The sequence below is a fragment of the Rhinoderma darwinii genome, chromosome 5, assembly GCF_050947455.1.
Source record: "Rhinoderma darwinii isolate aRhiDar2 chromosome 5, aRhiDar2.hap1, whole genome shotgun sequence".
Classification (NCBI taxonomy): Eukaryota; Metazoa; Chordata; class Amphibia; order Anura; family Rhinodermatidae; genus Rhinoderma; species Rhinoderma darwinii.
Window position 1 is genome coordinate 312,374,337 of NC_134691.1, and position 25,672 is coordinate 312,400,008.

The following is a 25,672-nucleotide window of genomic DNA, read 5'->3' on the forward strand; positions in this document are numbered from 1 at the left end:
CTAAGAAGTCATTCTTCATTTAGAGATGAGTTGACCTAGCAATATATTCGAGTTGTCATATTTGCCATTGAGAATACTTTTTCCCCCTAGTCAGAGGTAATTGGCAACAACTTAATTTGGGATATTTTGACTTCTTCTGGATCAACACTTCAGTCTCATAGATTGGGCTTATTAGTATAACTGCTGTGACTTTGTGTTAACCTAAAAACTAAAGTGTGTCAAGCAGTAAAATAATCTTAAAACCCAAGTACAAAAAGTGACATGACCTATTAGAGGAGTAGTTTTGTTTTTTACTACAGCAGAAATTTTTTGATTGGTTGCTATGAACAACCCTTTTGTTTTATCTTCTTCTAACCTTGTATTCTCCGCTATTATATATTTAACAATCACCTGAGCATCTTCCATGTTTCATTTTATAAAGAATAGGAAATTGAAGTAGAGCTCCCTGCTCGCAATCCGTGCTTCTCACTAACAATTAGTCGTAACCAAAGTTGTGCTCCACATGTGGCAAGCTTTTGTGTGGGAAATGTGATGCGGCAGGGCCCGTGCTATTCGTGCAATCACTACATCATTTGGTGGATGCATTCGATATAGGGGGAATGGAAAGCCAAATTCCTTTGCTAAAGGCATGTACTTATCCTAGTATTGTTTTAGATAAATGTCTTCCCAGCTTCTAAATTGTGATTAGTGAGCATCCTAGGGAAAAAAATAAATGTAATATTGTCTTGGTAAACACGAAACATGTTCTCTAAATCCTCTTGATTGTCCGTAATTTAGTTGAGTTCTGTCTTGGAATCTCTGCAGGGTTTTTGTTCATTTATTGAACCGTATCGTTTACTTTGTCTGTTATTTAAAAGAATTGTTTTCCCTATTTCCGCTCTCTTAAATTTTTTCCTCTCCTCTTGGCACCAGTTATTTGTCTCTTCGGGTTGGTAATCATTAACTTGCTATTTGGTATAGTAATAGTTTGTCTATCAGTATTCACCGTTTATTTTACGGTTTGTAATTGAAGCTCTCATTACGTAATGCTTTAGTTTGATCTAGTAAAAAATTTTAATCAATGACTTTACAACATTGTTGCCTACATTTTCATGAATTCACTTTTATTGATCACCGCTCACTTGCCAAGTTTAAGTGGTTCTCCGATTTACTTCAATTCTATAGTTAATAATGTACAACAGTGGTCTGTGACAGTTCCTATAAAACAACTACTCCCAGCATTGGCTAAAAAGAAAGGAATTCTGCTTTACCCCTAGATGTGATAACATAGCGTGTGTGGACAGTATCTTAGTGCATTAGTGGCGGCTTGTTTTATAGGAACATGCTTTATGCGGTATGATTTACAAATATTGCCTGACCTACTATGCATCTCTTGGTCTATTACTTATTTCTGTTGCTTATTTGGCGCCAATATATTCTCGTCATCGCCCACATCAGTTCCTGTCCCAAATGGGTGCACAATCTATTTTCCTTATCAATACCAATGCACCATACAAACGGAGCCACCGGTCTTTTCCCTGTGCTGCCTGCAATAGATTGTCACAGGGCATATGCCTTGTTCCATAGTCTAAATGTAGAAAAGTGTCATAAATCCTTGATAAATGGGTCGTCGTTGGGGCAATTCTGAAGCCCTGACCAGACTTTGACACATTTTATGTGAACACATACTTTTTTAATGTTTATATACTCCAGAAAACAGGTGTGAATACTTTGATAAACCTGCCCCATTGTCTCAACCTAACATCAGACTTGTCCATCGCTCGTGCTGCCTCACACTGTTGACAATACTATAATATCTGTATACTAATAGTTAATTTATTATACTTTGTTCCAGTGCTGTATACTTTTTAGATTACCTTTTGATATGTGTCTGGGGCCATATACCATCTCAGGGTAACTTCTTTCCCAAATACTTTTTGAAAGGATAAGGCTAAGTTCACAAGTTACGAATTTGACACTGATTTTGTTGCAGATTTGACGTGGAGCTCACCCTTTGCATAGGGTAAAATCTGTATTGATGATCCGCAACAGATCCACAAAGTGTGTACTCAGCCTTACGCGCCAACTGCTCACAGAAATCCTTGCTTGTAGGAAACTGGTCATATCAAGAGTGTACAGTGGTCTCCACTTCTCTAATGCCCCCAGACCTGAGAACAGGCAGGGTGGAGGAGTAAGCATACTTCTTTCCCCACACTGCACTTGTCAAGTCATTCCCCCTATACCTTCACTTATATTTCCCTCCTTTAATGTCCACACCCTCTAGACTATTTTGCCCATTCTCCCTCAGCGTGGCAGTTGTCTACCGCCTCCTCCCCCCGTTAATTTCTGGATCATTTTGCTGCCTGGCATCCACATTTCCTATCTTTTGAAACACCCACTCTCATCATGGGTGACTTTAACATCCCTATTGATAACCCAATCTCATCTGGCTCCCAGTTTCTATTTTTAACCTTCACCCTAGGTCTGTCACAGCTTACTAATTCTCCTACACATAAAGACGGGGATTCACTTGACTTGGTCTTCTTCCAACTCTACTCCGTATCTGACTCTAAAGGATTTTAGTTTGTAGTCACAGAGTGGGAGAGTTGAGTTAATACTCAAAAATTCTCTGCCTCCTCAGGACATGCCCACCTACCAGACATCTAACACTTCGATTAACACTCAGCAACTCATGGACCGGCTGTCAAATATTACTAACACTCGCAAAAACGCTTTGGATAAATCCATCCCCCCCCCTACATTCCAAACCACCTGGCACACGCCTCAATCCCGCTTTCTTCAGTGGTGCTTGAGATGTGTCGAACTTCTGGAGAAAATCGCATTTGGCAGCAGATTTCCTCCATTACAAATTTCTGCTCAAAACTTACAACTCTGGCCTTCACCATTCCAAATAAGTCTATTTCTCCTCTTCCATCTCCACACTATCTAATAATCCAAAACGACTGTTAGATACATTTAATTCCCTTTTTAGTTCTAAAGTGCAGGTGCTGATCACAGATCTCAGTTCTGAAGACCTGGCCACTTATTTTAAAGTTTATAACACCCGCCATATTATCTCCCAGTCCCCTAGTATATCGATCCCCTTCCCTCCCACACTCCCACGCTCCCTCTTCACTTTCAATATTAGACCCAATAACAGAAGAAGTCTCTAGGCTCCTCTCTTCTTCTCATCCTACTACCTTACCTAGTGATCCTATTCCCTCAGACCTAGTCTAGTCTCTTTCCCAGGAGATCACTAGTCACCTGACTAAAATATATAACCTCTTTCTTCTGGAATCTTTCCCTCCCATTCATAAACATGCCGTTATAATCCCCATTACTGGGGGAAAAAAAATAAAAAAAACAACTCTTGACCCGTCCTGCACCACTAATTGCCGACCAGAGTCCAATGTGTACATCTTTAAACTTATGTAACACTTGGTTTACTCTCGTCTAATCCACAATCTCTCTGCCATCTTTCTTCTCGACCCCTTACAATTTGATTTCCGCACTCTACGCTCCACAGAAACTGCCCTTCCTAAAGTCTCAAATGATCTCCTAACGGCTTCATCTAACGGCAAATACTCTTTACTGATTCTTCTGGATCTCTCTTCAGCCTTTCAACACTGTAGACCACCAACTCCTACTTATTAACATGCTCCACTTTATTGGCCGTAAGGACACTGCTCTCTCTTGGTTTTCTTCCTATGTCTCTGACCGCTCATTCAGTGTGTCATTTGCTGGTTTTACTGCTTCTCCTCTTCCCCTTGGGGTTCCTCAGCGATCAGTCCTAGGTCTGCTGCTCTTTTCTCTCTACACAGCCCCTATTGGACAAACCTTCATCAGATTTGGCTTCCAGTACCATCTCTAAGCTGATGACACCCAATTATATGCTTCTTCCCATGACCTCACCCCTGCTCGAATACATAACACCAGCGATTATCTGTCTGCTGTCTTTAACATCATGTCCTCTCTCTATCTAAAACTGGATCTTTCTAAAACTGCGCTCCTTGTGTTTTTACCATCTACGGTACTAACCTACCTAAACCTGACGTCTCCATCTTAGTGTGTGGTACTACCAAAACTCCTACACCCGTTGTCTTTGGGTTATTTTTGATTCTGATCTTTCCTTTACTTCGCACATTCAATCACTTACACGCACCTGTCACTTTCACCTCAAAAACATCTCCAGAATCTGCCCTTTTCTTACTGTGGAAACAGCCAAAACTCTCATTGTCGCTCTGATTCACTCTGGTCTTGACTACTGTAACTCGCTACTAATCGGTCTTCCCTTCACTAAACTCTCCCCTCTCCAATCTATCCTTAATGCAGCAGCCAGGGTCATCGTTTTGACCAACCGCTACACCAGTGTCTCTACCCTGTGCCAATCACTGCACTGGTTGCCCATTCCCTTCAGAATTAAATTCAAACTTATTACTCTCGCCCACAAAGCTCTCCACAGCGCTGCACCTCCTTACATCTCCTCCCTCATCTCTGTCTACCACCCTACTCGGGCTCTATGTTCTGCCAAGGACCTTAGATTAACATCCTCCATGAACCGAACTTCCCACTCCCGTCTCCATTATTTTTCTCGTGCTGCACCCGTCCTCTGGTATGCGCTACCCCAGACAATCAGATTAATTCCCAACATTCACAATTTTGATCGTGCCCTGAAAACACATCTTTAGGCAGTTTTTATCAATTACCTAATCTGACTCCTTTCCATGACCCCCCTTTTATATTAGTCTTCAGAACCTGAGCCTCTCATTCAGCAGCTTGCCCCACACTCCTTGCACCTTAATGCACTTTATATCTATCGTACACAGATACTGGCTGGTGACCGGCTCATGCAGCTTTATGTGTACTACACCATACGTATAAAAGATGTCTGGACAATTGTACTTAACAAGCACTTTTTACATTTTGAGTCTCCCTTATTTCCTCATAGACTGCAAGCTTTTGTGAGCAGGATCCTCACTCCTCTTGTTTGAATTGTAAATAAGTTTTGTCACTATGTAATGTCTGATTTTGTCTGTATATGCTGCCTCTGAATTTAAAGTTCTGCGTAATATGTTGGCACTGTATAAAGATGATTATTATTATTACTACAGGGCAAAGACCCTGAATAATTTTCCCCTGCACTGAGAGTACAGAAACATGAAATACTTCCTCTGTCTCAGTGCTTCTCTCTGAGTCCCAATCATGGTGAGTTATTCGTATAAATGGGCTCTATGGTATAAACTTAAATGCACACGGTTCGTCCATTGTTCCTATGGAGATCTTGTGATATGTTCAATGCTTTGTGATTATTTAGAATTTTGTCACTTATACTTGACACTAAAGGGGTTTTCCGGAACCAATTCATACAATCTAGTTAAAATAAATATATAAAGCAAAATCTTTTTCTAATTTACTTGCTTTTCATTAGATGTTTCTAACAGCGTATCTCATATACGATCACGTGATGCGTCCCTAAGCCGGAATTCTAACTTCCGCCGCAGCCTCGTACATGAGATGTAACTTCCTTTTTCCGGCGGTCTGAATGTACGGTCACGTCATTAATGACGTAACTGTACACTTGTGGGATAGGGTTGGACCGGATACTCTTGATCCACCTCCTATGGGCATACGTGGTTGATGCAATGTACACCACGCATGCTATATTCTCTGTTAGCCCAGCGTCTGCATGTCTTCTCCTACTGTGAGTTCCCATTGCGCATGCACCAGTTCTGAGCGCTTTGGGAAGAGAGCCGGACTGCTTTGATGCAATATATGAAGGAGGGGTTTGGGGAGGATCTGGAGCGGGGAGATTCTACTTTGGTAGGTCACAACGGCGCTATGTATATTGGGATTTGGGGTCTTTGATCAGAACAGGAAATGGCCGGTCACAGCAAAATAGAGATGTAAACAAAGTACAAAACAACCGCAGCACAAGTAGAAAGAAGAATTTTTGTGATTAAAACAGGTGGGCAACATTGGTTCAACATAACTAACAGGTATAGAACTTTTTTAAATTTCAAAAACTATATCGGAAAATCCCTTTAAGCATTTATGATTTATTTAAGAGTTGTAGGTTTACAGTACAGTTTACAGGGTATTGGCTAGCTCGTCTACAACCTTATAGTGGTAAAGTGCTATGAAATAGCTGAGTAAGATCATGTAGATTTCAGTGAAGTATCAGATGACTTTAGCTGTCAGGTTTATGTTCTGCTTGTCAGAATTTGGAAACTTTCCTTTATTCTTTTTTTTTCCCTATTGCCCATGGGCCCCCTGTGGTTTCATCTCTTTTATGCTCATTCTATTAACTTTTGATTGATTTTTGTTCTCTTTGTGATTTCCAACGGATTACAGAAGAAAGCTCTCCTGACTTTGTGGATTTGCTCTACTTAGTGAGACTTAGGAGAGGCGATCAACCCTTCATGTGGTGTGAAGCCGAGGTCTTTGCGGCACACATTGGAAGTAGATCCTATAATCTGTTACTTCTCTATTTGTATTTAATAACGTTCGTAGCCCATTCCTGTGGTCAGGGTACAACTTGCTGGTGAACGCCCCGTCTGGGTGCTCCTCTTAGTGGCTGCACTTCACTGGAAGAATTTATTTTCATCACATCTGGGATAAAATCCTGAAAAGGCCGGTGTTCCAAGCCTGATATTAATGTTACGTTTCAATCTGTTCCTGGATTTAGTCAGTTTTCTGGTATTGATTGTGGAGCGCAGCATCTATCAGAGCATAACTAAAGACACCTGCATCAGATTATCAGGTCTCCGCTTGGAATACAGCAAACCTCAACTACTCATTAGTGCATGGAGCGGGAGGCAGGATCTGGTAATATTTTTATTCTTTACACGCAAAAGGCGGTGTAGGTAGTCTTTTGGCAGCTTTAATATACCTAAGGTGCCCTTATTTATTAAATCCTATTTCAGTTTTCTTCCCCAGTGCTCTGAATAAATCACTCATTCCTGCCACCGCTCCATTTAAAGTGTAGCTAAATGTTTGACAAACTTCTGACATGTCAAAGTGACATGTCAGAAGTTTGTATTGTGGGGGTCCGAGCACTGAGACCCCCACCAATCGCTAGAACGAAGCAGCTGAAGGTCTCGTGTGAGCGCTCAGCTGCTTCGTGTCTGTTCGGCTTTTTCCGGAAATAAATGTATCGGTGTACGGACTCGATAGAAAGTCTATGAGCCCGTACTCCGATACATTGGCTTTCTGGAAAAAGCCGAACAGAAGCGAAGCAGCTGAGCGCTCACACGAGACCTTCAGCTGCTTCATTCTAGCGATTGGTGGGGGTCTCCGTGCTCGGACCCCTACCAATACAAACGTCTGACATGTCAGATGTTTGTTAAACATTTATCTACACTTTAAACTACTCCTAGCCACCGTCCTGTGGCTGGAGCGAACGGAGAAACCAGTTTTCCCATTCTGCTGATCGGTGGGGGTCCCAGTGGTGCTTTCACCGATCTAGCATTTATCACTTAGCCAGTGGATAGGAGAAAAATGATTTAGACTGGAAAACCCCATAAATATTGCAGACTACATAGTGGGCTCAGTAGTCCTCAAAATGTATAAGCTGCAGCTAGCCCTGCTTACCCGCCGCTGATTGACCGCTTTCTCCCTATGCACATTATGAGGAGAAAGCTGTCAATCAGCGGCGAATGGGTAGGGTAGCCGCAGCTCATGAATACGGGCTGCAGGACAAAAACAGTGATGTTCTGAAAACTACTGATCATCCGGTAAATGACCCAGCGCTGAAATCAGGGTATCTGGCTCTACTTCATGCTGCCCTCTGATAGGGTATTATCCACCTGGTAAAGTGACAAAATGGGAATTTAAACATTTGGAAATAATGTACTTAATGTTTCTTAATCTGTTTCAAACTTTATGGCATTTTTTCTTTTTCTTTTCTATGGACACAGGATTTTCGTAACTCTCTTTGTAATGTAGCTTCACTGTATTCCAACCCATAGTATAGTTTCGTCACTCACTCGCACACATATACCTCAATTCCCTTCTGATTTCATAAAAGTAACATTGAGGTTCATATTACGGAGAATATCTCTGATAGACTGTGTTGTGAGCTCTAGACAGTGGCACAAGTCTGCTGCCGTACAACATTATTCTACACCTGGCTCTGTTTTGTACTATTAAATATAACATTGGTGTTAATTGTGGCAGGCAAGGTATATGGTAAGGGCCCTCAGAGCTGCATTCACGCATCCAAACGTACGCCGACACCCTATTTGGCGCGGTCGTCAAATTGCTTGTTATATCACGAATCGCTGTAGTTTTGCAATGCCGTTTCGGCTGTGTGGCTATTACAGGGGAAGCACATGGTTTCAATTTGCTTCACCTGTAATAACCGCACAGCCAAAAAACGCTTCGCTAAACTGCAGCGATTCGTGGTAGACGGGCTGCGGTTTTGACCATTTTTCATAGCGAATAAGAAGCATGTGAAAATTGCTATAAAATTGCAGTAAAGACACAATCAAAACTCCCTGTGGATTTCCAGCCTTATGTGCTTAGTGCAAGTCTTGATGAATTGGGCTGTTTCTAAGGCATCTGATTATATAGTATATTATATATATATATATATATATATATATATATATATATATTTATTATTATTATTATATATGGAAATTAAATGGTTTCCTCTCTTGATACGGAGTTTGTAAATTGATAATAAACCCGAAATATACTCTGCGGAGTCCATTATATTTATTTTGAAATGCTAACTACTTGACAACCCAGTAGTAATAGAGTTCTGCAAATTCTTGGCTGCTGATGACTTATTAGGCTGAGGTTGTAAGACATGGTTAATAGCTGGGTGCGGTTACAAACTGCGTACATGTTGTTTTTTGTACCTAAATCGATTTTTAGAAAAATCTGGTTAGTGATACAGGTTATTGGAGGATGATATGGCGTGACAGCTGCCAAGTTGCTGCTGTCAGCCCAGTGCCAATCTAATTTTGAGTCATTTGAGATATACTGGTTACCAGGAATACAATATCCAGACTACATCTTTTTTATATGGGTCTCTCAGGCAGCGTGTCCATAGGTACCAGTCTAGTCTATCTGTCGCTATAGAATGATTTATCCTATTCAGCTTGAGAGAGACTCCTTCCTGTGTGAGTCAAAACGTTGCATGCGGTTTTTCGGGCTTTGTTAATAAACACTTGCTTTTTTTTTTGCCACATGAAGGCTGTCACAAATTTACTTACAATTGATATGATGGTCTGAAATCCGGGATTTTTTTGAACTGTGCTGAATATCTTGCGTCCTTTGAATATGCCCAAGTGAGTGCTGTAGTCATTGAAAACTGCATATTCTAAAAAATATAGTCACCGACTGCACAATCTGTAAATGTAAATGCCACTCGTAGCAATATTAACAATAGCAGTGCTGCCACAATGATGGATTTGGCAGCAGCGGATCCGCAAACCATGAAATACGCGGCAAATCCAAATCTGCATACGTTACATTCTGTTTTTTTGGTGGATTCGCTGCGGCCGTGCACGTGAATCCAACCTAAAGGAGCCTTTCTTTTTACCAGTGGGAGGAAGCATTGCGGTCACATGCACGGTGCGGTTTACCAAGTATTATATTTTATGTTCCTAAAATAATTTGCGCAAATTCATGAAGTATGCCATGTATGTGTACCATGAAGACATGCATTCTTCACAGATTGTTTGCTTTGATACTATTTTTAAGTTCGTTCAGCTTTGTCACCTTATTAGGGGATGTTAATATTTTGCTTTGCTCATGTATTGTGTGGATAATACTATTGACGCAAGCTATTAAGTACAAGCACAGATCTTGCATGTGTAATCATTTGCCATCTTAATGTTGCAGAACCCTTGGATTATTAGTAAAAAGATTAGAGAAAGGAGGAAAAGCTGAACGGGAGAATCTGTTTCACGAAAACGATTGTATCGTCAGAATTAACAATGGTGACCTTCGCAACAGAAGATTTGAACAGTAAGTGCTTTTTGTAAAACCAGCCCAAAAATAAATAAATAAATGCTACCTAACATACATTGCCACAAAACCCCAACACCACCCTTTCAATAAGGTTACAAGAAAAATTAGTATACCCCGTACATTCTACCATTTCTGCATAAAAGAAAAAATTCTGAGGTTCTTCCTCTCCTTACAGTTGGACTATATATATTATAGAAAACCACATCACTCAGATTGTACTTTTACTTTTGTATATACATATATATAATATTAGAAAAAGTACCCGGCACTGCCCGGGTATATCGTGTCGGTCTGTCTGTTTGGGTGTTCATTGGATTTGTTCCAACGGTGCCCAGGAACCTAATCCGTGCCCTCATATCTTGTTTTCTGGGGAAGTCTAGTAGCCCTATATACCCCGGCAGTTACACACTGTTTATTTCAATTTTTTTGCTTCCTAAATACCGAACAGCTATACTGGTAGGAAATGGAGCCATAAGACTGTGACAGAGCCTGTTGATTAACAACATTGGCAGTTTTATTACCAATTGGACATAGACTATGGTTAGATCATAATTGAAAACCGCATCATGCATGAAAGCCCACTCATTAGGATGCTGAACATGATGCGCTCTATTAGCTTGCTGACTGGCCTGAGTTCGGGCAGGAGTTTCTGTTCTTCTGAGTGCCATCTGTCTGATCTGTTGCTGAGAGCCCGAGTTTGCTGAGGAGTTTCAGCAGCTTGAGCAGCAGTATGACGCATTTGATTAGCTTGCAGTTGGTCAAGAGGAGTCTCTGCAGCTAGTAATGCAGCTTTCCTCCTGGCCATCAGTAATCTGGTTGCTATGGGTAACCACTCCACTGTACCTTCCCATCTAGCATTATCTTGTAAAGTGCGCTATCTTCTACTGCCAGATAAAAAGATCTATACTATAAAAGCGAATATCTGTATTCGCTTTTATAGTAGTGGATCGTGATAATGGCTGATAACAGAGAACAAGTTCGGGACATTTACGAAAACCTACTTGAACTCCCGATGTGCCAAATTTGGGGTCAAATGTTTCAGGCGTTTGGATGCCTATAAAGGACAGACAGACATTCACTTTTATAATATAGAATAGCAGAGTTACGCGGCTTCAAACTGGTCTATTTGTTTGTTGTTTTTATGTGTGGTTAAAACCTTCATTTCCTACTGATATGAAGCCGACATATCCAATAAAGTCCAAATGCATGGCTCCTTTTAGGAAAGGGTTTCAATTTATGAGAATGCTGAAATCACAGGCTTGGTTCTGTTGAGAGATTTCAGCAACTCGGGCAGCAGCCATGCACTTTGCCACATGAGACTTTCGTCTAAGCGCAGGACTTCCTTTTTGGAGACGACTGGTATGAAAGGGTTTCAATTTATGAGAATGCTGAAATCCAGTATAGGTACAATCTGTTTACAGCGAGTAACACGTTGAGTAAAGAAAAGGGGTTTGGTTGTTATGGAAACCTGGTCTAAAACTGTGTATGTGAGTGAGGCTAAGAATGAAGGACCTGCGAGCTTCTATTGGCTAATGCAGGTCATCTGATGTGATATTAATTTCCTTGATGTGGAAGCCAGGGGTATCGTATTTGCTTTTGTGAATATGTCGAACGGTAGGTCCTAGAGAGCTGAAACCCGTAGTAAACCTTCAGAAGCGCGTGATTTACTTATGTGCCAAATTATCTGCAGATTGGTCCAGCCGTTTGGTTGTGCATAAAGAACAGAAAACAGAAATTCATTTTTATATATATATATATATATATATATATAGAGAGAGAGATTATACTTTTTTTTTTCTTTTGCATTTGGAAACGATGACTAAGGTTGTGCGAGTGAGTCAACATTTGTGGTCAATAAATTTAGCTCTGCATCTTAAGATCGATATTCCTTTATTAGAAACGACAAATCATATTTACACAAGGTTATTATCAAGTAGATTATAGAAAATACCTTCATAGAGCTGAGGACATAAGCCGTCTCTGACATGAGTTAATAGCGGTCATCCTTCTATGCAGCAAGAGTGTTAAAAAAAATAAAAATAAAAAGAGCACAACATTTTTGACGACCTTATTAGGCTATTTCGTTTTGCAAAATAAATAAAAAGGTGGATTACTACGGGTGAGAGTAATAGCATATGAAAGTATGGGGTGTTCAGCTTCTCTGTACATTTTCGCTACATTAATTTGAAAGTTTTTATACACTATGCTTACTTCTATCTTCCAAATTAATATAATAGAAATGTAGGTATTCTGTAAAATCATAAAACTTCCGAAGAATTGCTATTACCAATATAAATATTGCAACTAACCCCAAATGATAAATATGGGACCTTCATCTACTCTTGGTTATCACCACCTATGTTTGATTGTCGTTTAGTAATGTAGCATGTTACATAGCTCAAGGCAAGTTCTAAAATGGACACTTTATGGTTTGATGATGAGCAGCATGGTTAAATTGATCGCAGTCTCTTACATAGCTTAAAGAGGCTCTGTCACCACATTATAAGTGGCCTATCTTGTACATGATGTGATCGGCGCTGTAATGTAGATTACAGCAGTGTTTTTTATTTAGAAAAACGATCATTTTTGACGGTTATGACCTATTTTAGATTTATGCTAATGAGTTTCTTAATGGACAACTGGGCGTGTTTTACTTCTTGACCAAGTGGGTGTTGTACAGAGGAGTGTATGACGCTGACCAATCAGCAATCAGTGACCAATCAGCGTCATACACTTCTCTCCATTCATTTACACAGCACATAGCGATATAGCTATATCGCTATGTGCAGCCACATACACACACTATAACATTAATCAAGTGTCCTGACAGAGAATATACATTACCTCCAGCTAGGACGTGATGTCTATTCACAATCCTGACATTTCTCTAGCGTATGTGTGATATTTACAGCAAGGCAAGCGTAATCTCGCGAGATTACGATGTAACCTGTAATTTAAAACGAGATTATGCTTACCTTGCTGTAAAGCTCACACAGACGCTACAGAAGTATCAGGATTCTGAATAGACATCACATCCTGGCTGGAGGTAATGTATATTCACTGTCAGGGCACTGCAGTAACGTTAATGTGTGTGTATGTGGCTGCACATAGCGATATAGCTATATCGCTATGTGCTGTGTAAATGGATGGGGAGAAGTGTATGACGCTGATTGGTCAGCGTCATACACTTCTCTCCACAACGCCCACTTCATCAAAAAGTAAAACACACCCAGTTGACCATTAAGAAACTCATTAGCATAAAGCTAAAATAGGTCATAACTGTCAAAAATAATAGTTTTTCTAAATAAAAAAAACACTGCTAATCTACATTACAGCGCCGATCATATTATGTACAAGATAGGCCACTTATAATGTGGTGACAGAGCCTCTTTAAAGAGGACCTCTCATGAAATGTCTGTTTTAGTCAATACTTGTATTCCCCATAAAATAACAATTCTACATTATCCTTTTTTTGTTTGTTTTTTAGAACGGTTATTCTTCCTACAAATGACATAAATTGACAACTCTTTACCATTCCCCTTGTCAGAGGGGCGTGTCCCTACAGTCTGAGATAGTCTACACTGATTGGACATTGTCAATCTGTGTGGGGACACACCCCCAACTAGTAACACCCAGTTGTCAATTTATTTATAAATTTGTAGGAGGATTAACAGAGGAATTGCACAATGTAGAGTTCTAAGAAGAGATTCTTTAGAATTGTTATTTCATGGAGTATACAAGTATTTACTAAAACAGACATATCAGGAGAGGAGACAGGTTCTTTTTAACCCCTTGACGGCAGGCAGTACAGGTGCTTCGTATACAGTGACGTATTTTGGTGTTGCTGTAGAAGAGGCTGATGAGCACTCCTGTGAACGCTTCTCCTCTAAGCAAGAGCTGTAACTTACAGCTCCTGATCTTCAAACAGCCTTCTAAATACAGCTGGAGTCGGAAAAACATTCGGACCACAGCTGTTTAACCCTTAGATCGCCGCGGGGATCCCCAGGGCTGTCTGTTCAGTTTGCCTACTGTTCGAGTACACTAATAGCATGTGTCATAGTGACACAGTATAATGTATTAGCGTACAGGTGTATGCTAATACATTATAAGTAAAAAATAGAGTTGTAAATAAAGTTATCCCTTAATGGGATTTAAAAAAAAAAGGTAACAAAAAAATTTATAAATAAAAAAAAGTGGCCCAAAAAAAAAGGTAATTATTTTTGCATAAAATACAGCCACGTCAAATAAAAAAGTTATGGCTGCTGAAAGGTAGAGAGGTAAAAACGGAAAAATGTAGCTGGTCATTGAGGCCTTTTCAGGCCCGGTCATTAAGGGGTTGAAGTAAATGTCCAGCTCTGTTATTTAAGTAGGTATAAAATTCAGTGCTTTCTAATTTTACAATTTCTTTAGCATAGTAATACTTAGCTGTGATAGTTGGTGGTATGTCTTCCAGTACTTGAATTTGCAGGTACTTAAAGAGGCTCTGTCACCAGATTTTGCAACCCCTATCTGCTATTGCAGCAGATCGGCGCTGCAATGTAGATTACAGTAACGTTTTTATTTTTAAAAAACGAGCATTTTTGGCCAAGTTATGACCATTTTTGTAGTTATGCAAATGAGGCTTGCAAAAGTCCAAGTGGGTGTGTTTAAAAGTAAAAGTCCAAGTGGGCGTGTATTATGTGCGTACATGGGGACGTATTTAATACTTTTACTAGCTGGGCCGTTATGATGAGAAGTATCATCCACTTCTCTTCAGAACGCCCAGCTTCTGCCAGATCACGCTGTGACGTCACTCACAGGTCCTGCATCGTGTCAGACGAGCGAGGACACATCGGCACCAGAGGCTACAGTTGATTCTGCAGCAGCATCAGCGTTTGCAGGTAAGTAGCTACATCGACTTACCTGCAAACTCCGATGCTGCTGCAGAATCAACTGTAGCCTCTGGTGCCGATGTGTCCTCGCTCGTCTGACACGATGCAGGACCTGTGAGTGACGTCACAGCGTGATCTGGCAGAAGCTGGGCGTTCTGAAGAGAAGTGGATGATACTTCTCGTCAGAGCGCCCAGCTAGTAAAAGTATTAAAAACGCCCCGATGTACGCACATAATACACGCCCACTTGGACTTTTGCAAGCCTCATTTGCATAACTACAAAAATGGTCATAACTTGGCCAAAAATGCTCGTTTTTTAAAAATAAAAACGTTACTGTAATCTACATTGCAGCGCCGATCTGCTGCAATAGCAGATAGGGTTGCAAAATCTGGTGACAGAGCCTCTTTAAGAACTCGCATTCCCTTATTTTTCCATGGTTAATGTAAAGGAATGGCTAATCTTCAATAAATGTTACAAGTAATTCTGGTAGGGAATGCCTGTAGGTGTGTGTTTGGCCCGGGCTTTATAGGGGTGGTTTCACATGAGCGTAATATGACCGCGTTTTTGCAATCGTGACACTGCTGCAAGTCCAGAACTGGCTGCGGATCGAATGACCCTGAGCTTAACCGCATCGTAGATCCAAAAATGCACCCATATTATGCTCGTGTGAAACCGATCGAAGGATGGATTTTCAAGTTGCTGGTTACAAAGTAAGTTTTAGTTTTCTCATCTCTAATAGAATAGTTTCTAAACTCTTAACGCTCATTCAGACGAACGTGAATAACATCTGTATGCTGCGCATGGAAATCACGCGCACAGTGGCGGGTTAAGTAGACCATAGGCCCTGGGCTGTTACCCAAACTTGGGCCCCCCTTCCGCACCGCCGCCCTGCCTTTTTGGGCAAGCATTAACAAATGGGTGTTACGATTCCCCTTGTCACAGGGCTGTGTTCCTACATACTGACAGTATCACACTGTGCAGGGACACATCCTCCTGACAAGGGGAATTGTCTATCCGTCCTGGACTGCACAAATACTTTTTGTGAAATACAAGGATTTCCTATAATAAACATGTCAGGAGAGGTGACAGATTCTCTATATAGCTAATGACTCACAGGTGACGACGTCTCAGATTCTAGTAGTTTTTTTCCTCTTTTCTTATCCATCCGGTCCTGCGCTCATAACGGCTACTCACGGCCATGACCCATTTCTGCAGAATTTGCCACTCCGATGTCTTTGGCTCCTCACTTTTCCAACATTTCCACACCTATAAACAAAAATAAAATGATCATGGTGCCACATACTGTGCCCCTAAATATAATAGCACCAAAGACTGCGCGACTGAATATAATAATACCAAACGCTGTAAAACACCACATATACACAGCCCCCTGTACATAGTGCCACACACAGCCCCTGTAAATATTACACACCCCGATAGCGCCACACACCGCCCCTGTAGATATTACACACCCCCTATAGCTAACACCACACACATCCCCCCGTAGAGAGTTACACACAGCCCCCTATAGATAGCGCCATACAACCCTCCCCCTCTTGTAAATAGCGCCACAGAGCCCCCCTGTAAAGTGTGCCACACGCATACCACTGTGGATAGTGCCACACAGCCCCCCCTTGTATATAGTGTCACACAACGCTCCCCCTTAGTATATAGGGTCACACAGCACTCCCTCCTTGTATATAGGGCCACTTAGCGCTCCCTCCTTGTATATAGGGCCACTTAGCGCTCCCCCCTTGTATATAGAGCCACAGAGCGCTCCCCCCTTGTATATAGTGCACACAGCGCTCCCCCCTTTGTATATAGTGCCACACAGTGCTCCCCTCCCCCTTGTATATAGTGTAACAGAGAACCCCCCTTGTATATAGTGTCACAGAGCACTACCCCCCCCTTTTTATATTGTCACACAGCGCTCCCCTCCCCCCTTGTATATAGTGTCACACAGCGCTACCCTCCCCCTTGTATATAGGGCCACCCAGCACTCCCCCCTTGTATATAGTGTTGTCACGGAGAACTCCCCCCCCCCCTTTGTATATAGTGTCACGGAGCACTCCCCCCCCCCCCTTCTTGAATATATGCACAGCGCTACCCCCACCTAAAAAAATAAATATATATTTTACTTACCTTGCTGCGTTTTCGTGGCGGCCGCTCAAGCTGGATGCATGTGAAGCCTCCGGACTAGACGCACGCGCAGACCGGCGTGATGCAGTACCTCATCACGCTGGCCTGCGCAGGGAGTCTTACCAGCGCCTGATAGGCTGCAATCTTAATGTGGCCTGCAGCCTATAATATTCGTTTGTATCTGAGGACTCCGATACAAATTAATGTGGCTGCCGCTAGCACCGGGGCCCCCTCCGGTGCTAGCGACGCCACCGGGCATGAGGGGGCCGTGCGGTCTTGTGCGGTTCGAGCGGCCATGGGAGCCTTGGGCCCCGGGCAACTGCCCTAATGATAATCTGCCACTGCACGCGCAGCACACAGACCCATTGATTTCAATGGGGTCGTTCACATATGCAGGAGTTTGCATGCAGCGAGTGAAACTCACTGCATGTCCTATATTGGTGAAAACCACGCACCGCACACGTATACACATCCGTGTGCGGTGCGTTATTTGCGCATCAATTGAAAATAATTAAAAAAATGTTGCGAGTGCGTGAATAACGCATGCCACTCGCAAAGCACACTGATGCATAACGCAACACACACGGACCAGATTTCTTGAATCTGATACGCTCATGCGAATGTATTAATATAGTTTTAACTTCTTTAAAAAAAATGTGTGTGTGTGTATATATATATATATATATATATATATATATATATATATATATATATATATATACACATATATACACACACAATAATAATAGTAATGTTTCATTCATCCTCAGTCCAATCAATAGGTGCTGATTCTTGATTTACTCTCCAGATTTGAACTCTCGTTCTAGTTCGTCTCAAAAAGTTCCCTCCTAAAACTTGCTGGTTCTTTTGATGTATTTAACATGTTAGTTAATATTTCAGCTATAGATCCAGGGATTTGCAGGATGTTGCAGCAGTGCCTCTGGCTTGCTGAAGTACTAGGAGTTCTCAATTGTATAGTAGTCCCTTACGTGTTAGATGTTTCTTCTAAATTATACAGCTGTCTTCCAGTCTGGCCAGAAAGTCAGATCAGTGGAGTTACAGCAATACTCTCTAAGCATGGGTTAAAAATAGATAATGCAATAAGCCCAAGGTATTATTCATGCAAGATATCAATATGAAGTAGTGCACAAAAGTAACAAACTAAAAACAACTATTGACAGTGTGTGGATTCCACCTTTTTTGAAGTACTCTCTTACCTATGAAATCTTTTGAAAGTCCAGTATCTAATAATTTTCTGGTGTGATAGTAAAATAAAGACTTTGGGGAGTGAGGGGGTGAAAGGGAAGGTTATCTAATATATGGCCAAAAGTTAAAGTCCATTCTGTTTTGATAAGCAACTACAAGAGTGGATGGTTGAGAAATGTAATCTCCTGTGTGGTTCATTTTTCTTGCCTATATGTCCATTCTGTGATGGTTCCTCTGGGACTGTGTGGTGCCCATGTATAGAAGTCCACTTGACAATGGGTGAGATCTAGGTATGTCCCCTTGGTGATTGAATGGTTTTACTTGTAATGGCTTTGGAGTTTATGGTTCTAGAGCAAATTAAATGTTACATCTTCGAGGACAAACAGCTACTTTTGACCCAAGTTCCTCTGTTCTAATTTGCCCCTGAAATGTCTCTCTATTTGGAAGTGAGCAGCAGATTGATATTATTCAATGACTATGTTGTTCAAGAGGATGTGGTTCTGACTCGTAACTTCATATAAACCCTCACCTGTTGTTCTATTTATTCTAGGGATTCCCACGTTTATTACCATGGAGGAACCTCAAAGAATTTTTTTTCCACTTCTAGTGTACCACAACTCCCATTCTTACTAAAGAGAAGTTTGGTAGATAAGAGGTCTCCAACATTTGATGCCTTTGATTAATTTTGAGTGATGGTTGAGATCCACATTCAAGTAAAAAATTGTATACATTAAATGAGGTGAAACACAAAGTTTAATGAAATTCCAGTTTGCGCACATGCTCGTACTGTAGCAAGTGCATATGGCCCCTCGGGCGATAATAGGGGGGTTGGTCTTAAGCCATTTTTAGTTTCTGACTGCTGGATTGGGGCTATTAATATAGGGGCAAGTACTGAAGAAGTGAGAGCTTTTGCTTCTGTCTTTTGGGAAATCCCTGACTAGGCCCCAAGAAACCCAAGGGAGCCCTGCTTAATAATCTTCATACTTCTTATGACCTCTTCATACTTCTTTATCTGGCCTATGATACTGAAATTCCTAAACCTAGTACCCTCTACTCTGGTACAGTCTAAACAAGCAGAAAATGTACCCAAATTTCTTGCGTTGCTGTTTACACTAATACATTTTTTGTACGACTAAGGCTTCGTTCACATCTGCGCTAGGGTCCCGTTCCGTCGGAACGAGACCCTGACTGACCCAAACGGAAACCAAAGGTTTGATTTCAATGGTGACGGATCCGGTCCCTCAGTTGTGCAGGGATTCCGTCGTTTTGACGGAATCAATAGCGTGCACAACAGAGACAAAGAAGAAACCATTGGCACCGGATCAGTCACCATTGAAATCAATGGTGATGGAAGCGGAAATTTTCCATCGGAACTGGACCCTAGCGCAGATGTGAACGAAGCCTTACAAATGCTAATTAATTGAGACCAACTGTGACACGCTAACAAGTGATTGTAAAGTCTTAATTCTCTTCTTTTTTTTTTTCCTATATATAATTTTCCATCTCTGTAGTGGCACAAAGCGGCATATTTTGCATAATTAGAAAGCATAATTATGTTCATAGCAATTTCTAGTTCACTAATCGTGATTTGCTTATCTTATCTCATTTATGCAGAGCTCAGCATATGTTCCGTCAAGCCATGCGCTCTCCCATGATCTGGTTTCATGTGGTGCCAGCAGTTAACAAAGAACCGTATGAACAACTATCCCAAAGCGAGAACAACAGCTACTACTCCAACCAACATGTCCCTGATCAGTACATTGAAAATAGAAATTTCCACAGTCCTGGTCCTGAGCAGACACTACAAAGAGTCCCCCGTCAAGTAAACCAGACAGAGCCTATGGACTCTTACTCACATCTACCTCATAATATCAATGCAGCAGGAAAACCACCAACTGGCCTAACGCCATCACCGCAGCGAGGTGTCAGCTCTCCTCCACCCAGTGGATATAATACCAAAAAAGGAAAGAAGCTATACATACAGCTGAAAAAAGGTAAGATAGCAGTGACACTGCTGTGATGCGGTTAAACGGGTTGTCCAGGATTAGAAAACATGGCTGCTTTCTTCTAGAAACAGCGCCATGCTTGTCATGAGTTGTGTCTGGAATTGCAGCTCAGCTCCAAGTGAATGTTGCTGAGCTGCAATACCGCACACAACCTGTGGACAGGTGTGGAGCTGTTTTAGAAGGAAAGTAGACCATTTTTTCTAATCCTGGACACCTTTAAGTGTAGTGCACATAGAGTTTGGACTGAATATCATTTTTTTTGTTTTTTTTGTCTTCTGTATTAAACCTTGTTTTTAAATTGATTAACTTCAAGGGCAGTTCCATTGAAAAATGTAAAGTATTGGGAATATGCAAAGAATCAAATTCTCATTGAAGTAAGATTTTTCAATGAAATTGTAATCCAAACGGATCAAACTTTATCGCAAGTTCTCTTCGTCGTTAACAAATTCCTTATTTCATTATTTCTAATAGAATATAATAAGTCATAGAGCATTCCAATTTCACAACTCTTCTTTTGTAGAATACTCATATGAACTTGATCACCTCCATGAAAATTTTGCAGGTCAAATTTGAACATATAACCCAGTGATTTCCAATATTATATTCATCTTTGTTAAAGGGTATCTAAGCTTTCAGAAAACTTCTGACATGTCATAGTGACATGTCAGAAGTTTTGAACAGTCGGGAGTCCAAGCACTGAGACCCCCACAGATTGCTAAAGCGAAGCATCAGAAGCGCTTAAGAAAGAGATCTGAGCCGCTTGCTTTCTGACCTGCTTTTCTCAGAAAGCTGATGGACTCAATAGAAAGTCTATGGGCCGGTACACCGTTACATCTGCTTCCGAGGGAAGCCGATCCGAAACGAAGCTGCTCAGCGCTCACACGAGCGCTCCTTCCGCTTGGTTTTAGCGATTGGTGGGGGTGTCAAGTTTAGTTACCATTTAATGGTTTAAAACCTACATGGACCCAAACTCTCATTTTGTCTTTGAGCAGCCTGACCATGTTTCCATCTCTACTGTAAAAGTGACAGCTCTTCTTTTTCTGTCTTCTGAGGAACCCCTAACCGGGTCCAGGGGACACCCTGGTTTGGAAACATTGCTTAAACACCGAGCCACTGGGCCACACTTTATTTACTGTGACCGATCTAAGTTCATGGATTTTCACAGGAAAAACGACTGAGTTAATCCTCTCCACACAAATTGTTTTTTGCCGATAATCTGTTCCGCGTATTGTGCAAAACATCTTCTGCCCTTAAGAGGACGAAAATATGCAATTTCTTAAGTTTTAAAACCAGATAAGTCTAACTGTATGGACTGAATGATGAGCTAGCTGTCTGTAAAATAGTTTAATGTCCTAAAAAAATGTTATTGTAGACGGATATATCGGAGATGAACTGAAATCTGCTGATACCATTTTTTTTAATTTCTTTTATAAAAGCCGTTTTTCAACGGATTGCATTTAATTCACATTTCCAAAGGGCTGTAATACTCAGTAAATCTCAACTTTCAATGAGTCAGATGTTTTTTGGATTGCATCAACTGTTCCTTTGTGAATGATAGAAAACTAAGACTCCTTGGATTATGGGTAGAGATAGGAGAGATCATGACGGTCACATATGCTGGGCCGCTGTGTGCACATTTTAGTTTCGGACTCTTTTACATCGTTCTCTGTCAATCTCATTATATTCTTTGATTTATTCTCCTTCCTCAGACCAGAGTTTGAGGCAATTTTTGATTGACTATTTAAATATTGTGCGAAAAATAATTTTATCCTGAGGAAAATATAAATAAAGGCGGTCTCAATGGGAATATTTTTATATCTGGATTGAAGTTGTGATTGAGTCAGTTTTTGAGCATCGAATGCTTTTTATGATCCATAACTGTGTCTATTACATTCACGTTAGACATACAGTAATTGAATGTTTCCAAGTAGATTAGTAATGTAATGGAGGCTGCTCTTGTAGATAATTGTCTCTAATTTTAATTACAGAAATAATTATCTATGTCATTGAGAGATTTACAGCTGGATACATGTTTGTACGTGATCGTAGATAAATTGTGATGTGTGTCTTTTTGGGGAGCGTTGCAGTCAACAATTTTTGTGCGTCTTAATAGCCTCGATGTTTGTCAACTTTAGTCATGTAAAGTAATGGGGCAGATATATTAATACTGTATTTGAGGTCTATAGGATTAAACCAGACCGAACAGACAAACTGCGCCAAATGGTGCCCACTGTTTGATAAATTTAGTGCAACTCTCTAGACATGTTAGACAATTTATTTTTATTTTTTTGCGCATCACCTCTTGGCTGGCGTACCTAACAGTATTTTGGGAAACAAAGGTGCACAGATTTTTTTTTCTTAGAAATCTGGCCCATTTTGCGACTCATAGCAGCACCATTTTCTCTAGACACTTTTCAATAGTGATATAGCTAGATGGAGAGCACCAAGAAAATCCCCAAAATATATATTGTAAATGTACATCCCTATTGGTATGTAATGTCTGAAGGGGACGGGCATACAGGCCCATAATAAACAAGATGGTAACGGTGGATAACCCACTGAATGAAACAAATACCTAAAGATCGGAGTCTGACACACCAAAGATGAATTAAAAAGATATAAATGTATTGAATCAAATATAAATAAAAATAACAAACACATTAAAAGCATAGAGATGATTGCCACAGTGCGGATAGACAACCAGACAAAGTACAAAATATGGCAGTGTATAGACAATGAAAGATAGGCTGTATAATACAATGCACTGAATGTGCATAAATAAGGGCCACATAGTCCAAAAAAGCCTTCTCCCCTGATGTCAATTAAAACTATACATAGAAAGATAATCACAGCAGCCAAACGTATATGGACATGGTATGGTACACTATTGGATGTAGCAGTGCATACACCGATGTATTACCTCTGCACAATGTGCTAGAGCCCCTTACCCATGTCAGGAACCACATTGTCTGGCGTCAACCCCGACGCCCGCGTTTCGGCTGAAAGCCTTCATCTGGGGGTGGTGTAAGAGAGTTAAAAGGAGGAGTCATTTAAACCTAAATGAGCAAATCACAGGTGATAAACTCACCTGGCTCGTTTTCATCCTCTTACACCACCCCCAGACGAAGCCTTTCAGCCAAAACGCGGGCGTCGGGGTTGACGCCAGACAATGTGGTTCCTGACATGGGTAAGGGGCTCTAGCACATTGTGCAGAGGTAATACATCGGTGTATGCACTGCTACATCCAATAGTGTACCATACCATGTCCATATACGTTTGGCTGCTGTGATTATCTTTCTATGTATAGTTTTAATTGACATCAGGGGAGAAGGCTTTTTTGGACTATGTGGCCCTTATTTATGCACATTCAGTGTATTGTATTATACAGCCTATCTTTCATTGTCTATACACTGCCATATTTTGTACTTTGTCTGGTTGTCTATCCGCACTGTGGCAATCATCTCTATGCTTTTAATGTGTTTGTTATGTTTATTTTGTATTTGATTCAATACATTTATATCTTTTTAATTAATCTTTGGGGTGTCAGACTCCGATCTTTAGGTATTTGTTACTTTTCAATAGTGTCAAAGGTACATAATTGTCCAAAACTACTAAAAAATTTGACGCAATTTATGCCAGAATTCCAGCACATTTTGATTAGTAAATCTCCCCCTACATCCATGTGAATCCATAGATTGTGCCAGGAAACTTGCCCCTGCTTTTTGGCAGTGTATGTCAGTACACATCATCAAGTGTGTCTGTTCTCTGGTCTCTGTGTGTGTCTGGTCTCTTAATTAAGCTAACTTACTCTTTAGCTTAAGGCTACATTCACACGAATGTAGCCCGCCTCGGACGTGAAAAACTGCCGTTTTCTGCATCAGGGCTGGACCTGTGCGGGACGTGTTGTAACGGATCCCCCACTGACTATAGTCCACGGTCGTGTGAACGGCCCCATTGAAATACATGGGTCCGTGTGACGGCCGTTGTTTTAATGGCCGTCACACGGACGAGTTTCACATTCGTGTGAATGAGCCCTAACTCACACTGGACGGCAATGCTCTGGATTTCCCACAACATTTCTGTAGCAAATTACGTTCATGTGCGAATTTTGCTACGGATTTCACCCCTTCACATTAAAAACTGCGAATTCCGCAGTTACAATCCAGAATGCATTTGATAATCCTCAGCATGCTCTGGTTTCTGTGGGAAAACCTTCAGCAGTGTGTGGATGGGATTTTGTAAATCTCATGCACCTGACTGCGACAGTCTTCTGCTGCTAATTTTCCAACCGCAAATCTGGACAGAAAATCCACAACAGATCGGGTACATGTACATGGGGCTTTTCACTGCCAGAAAAATTATCTAATGCCTTTCTGGTTTAGTATGCATTCTGAAAAATGCGTTTATTAGAGTAAAATTCTGGCAGTCAATTGTCCGTAAATATTCATTTATTAAATGGAAGAAGACCAATATAATATATTTAGGAACGACTTTCCCTGGTCTGTTTAAGATTTTGTGATCAAGTGTATCGATATTTGTAGGTCTATGTGGGCCCCCTGGGCAATAGTCTTGTGGGCTCTCTTTAATCCCTCCCTATTTTATCCGACAGTCTGCCTCTTTCTGTCTTAGTAAAGGAAATGTGTAAGGGGGTGGTACTTGCCCTTTAAATTGCCTCTTAACCCCTTCCCCCTGCTTGCATTCTGGGCCCTAATGTCCAAGCCATTTTTTACATTTTTCCATTGTCATATTCGAAGAGCTGTAACTTTTTTATTTTTGCGTCGGCATAGCTGTATAAGGTCTTGTTTTTTGCGGGACGACTTGCAGTTTTTATTGGTACCATTTGAGAGTAGATGCGACTTTTTGATCACTTTTTATCACATTTTTTTTAAGTCAGGATTAACAGAAAACAGCAATTTTTCCATTGTTTTTTATTTTATTTTTTACGGCGTTCACAGTGCGGGTTAAATAATGTAACAGCTTTATAGTCGGGGTCGTTACGGACGTGGCGATACCAAATATGTGTAACTTTTTTGCTTTATTGTATTTTTTTTTAATAGCAAAGCATTTTGTAAGGGGAAAAGCTGGGTTTTTCATTTTTTATTTTTTTCACTTTTTTTTAAAATTAACTTTATTAAACTTTTTTTACTTTTATACTAGTCCCACTAGGGGACTTTACTATCCTCCGATCGCTATTGTAATACACTGCAATACTTTTGTATTGCAGTGTATTACTGCCTGTCCGTTTAAAACGGACAGGCATCTGCTAGGTCATGCCTGCGGCATGATCTAGCAGGCATTCGGTCCAGGCAGACCTGGGGGCCTTTATTAGACCCCCGGCTGCCATAGAAGACACTGACACTCGGCGATTTTATCGCCGGGTGTCGGTGGGAGAGAGGGAGCTCCCTCCCTCTCTCCAAAACCATTCAGATGCGGTGCTCGCTATTGTGCACCGCATCTGAAGGGTTAAATGGGTGAGATCGATACTAATAC

General features: G+C 40.9%; 1 protein-coding gene across 15 annotated transcripts in view; it reads left to right on the forward strand.

Moving 5' to 3' along the window:
• The window catches only part of PARD3 (par-3 family cell polarity regulator), a 527,506-nt gene that overhangs the window by 256,674 nt on the left and 245,160 nt on the right, over window positions 1–25,672 (forward strand). For all 15 annotated transcript variants that reach the window (XM_075827466.1, XM_075827455.1, XM_075827461.1 and 12 more), the window contains 2 exons: window positions 9,832–9,957; window positions 19,791–20,170. In XM_075827466.1, the coding sequence (XP_075683581.1) occupies window positions 9,832–9,957; window positions 19,791–20,170 (506 nt within the window). The remainder of the gene's footprint in view (window positions 1–9,831; window positions 9,958–19,790; window positions 20,171–25,672) is intronic.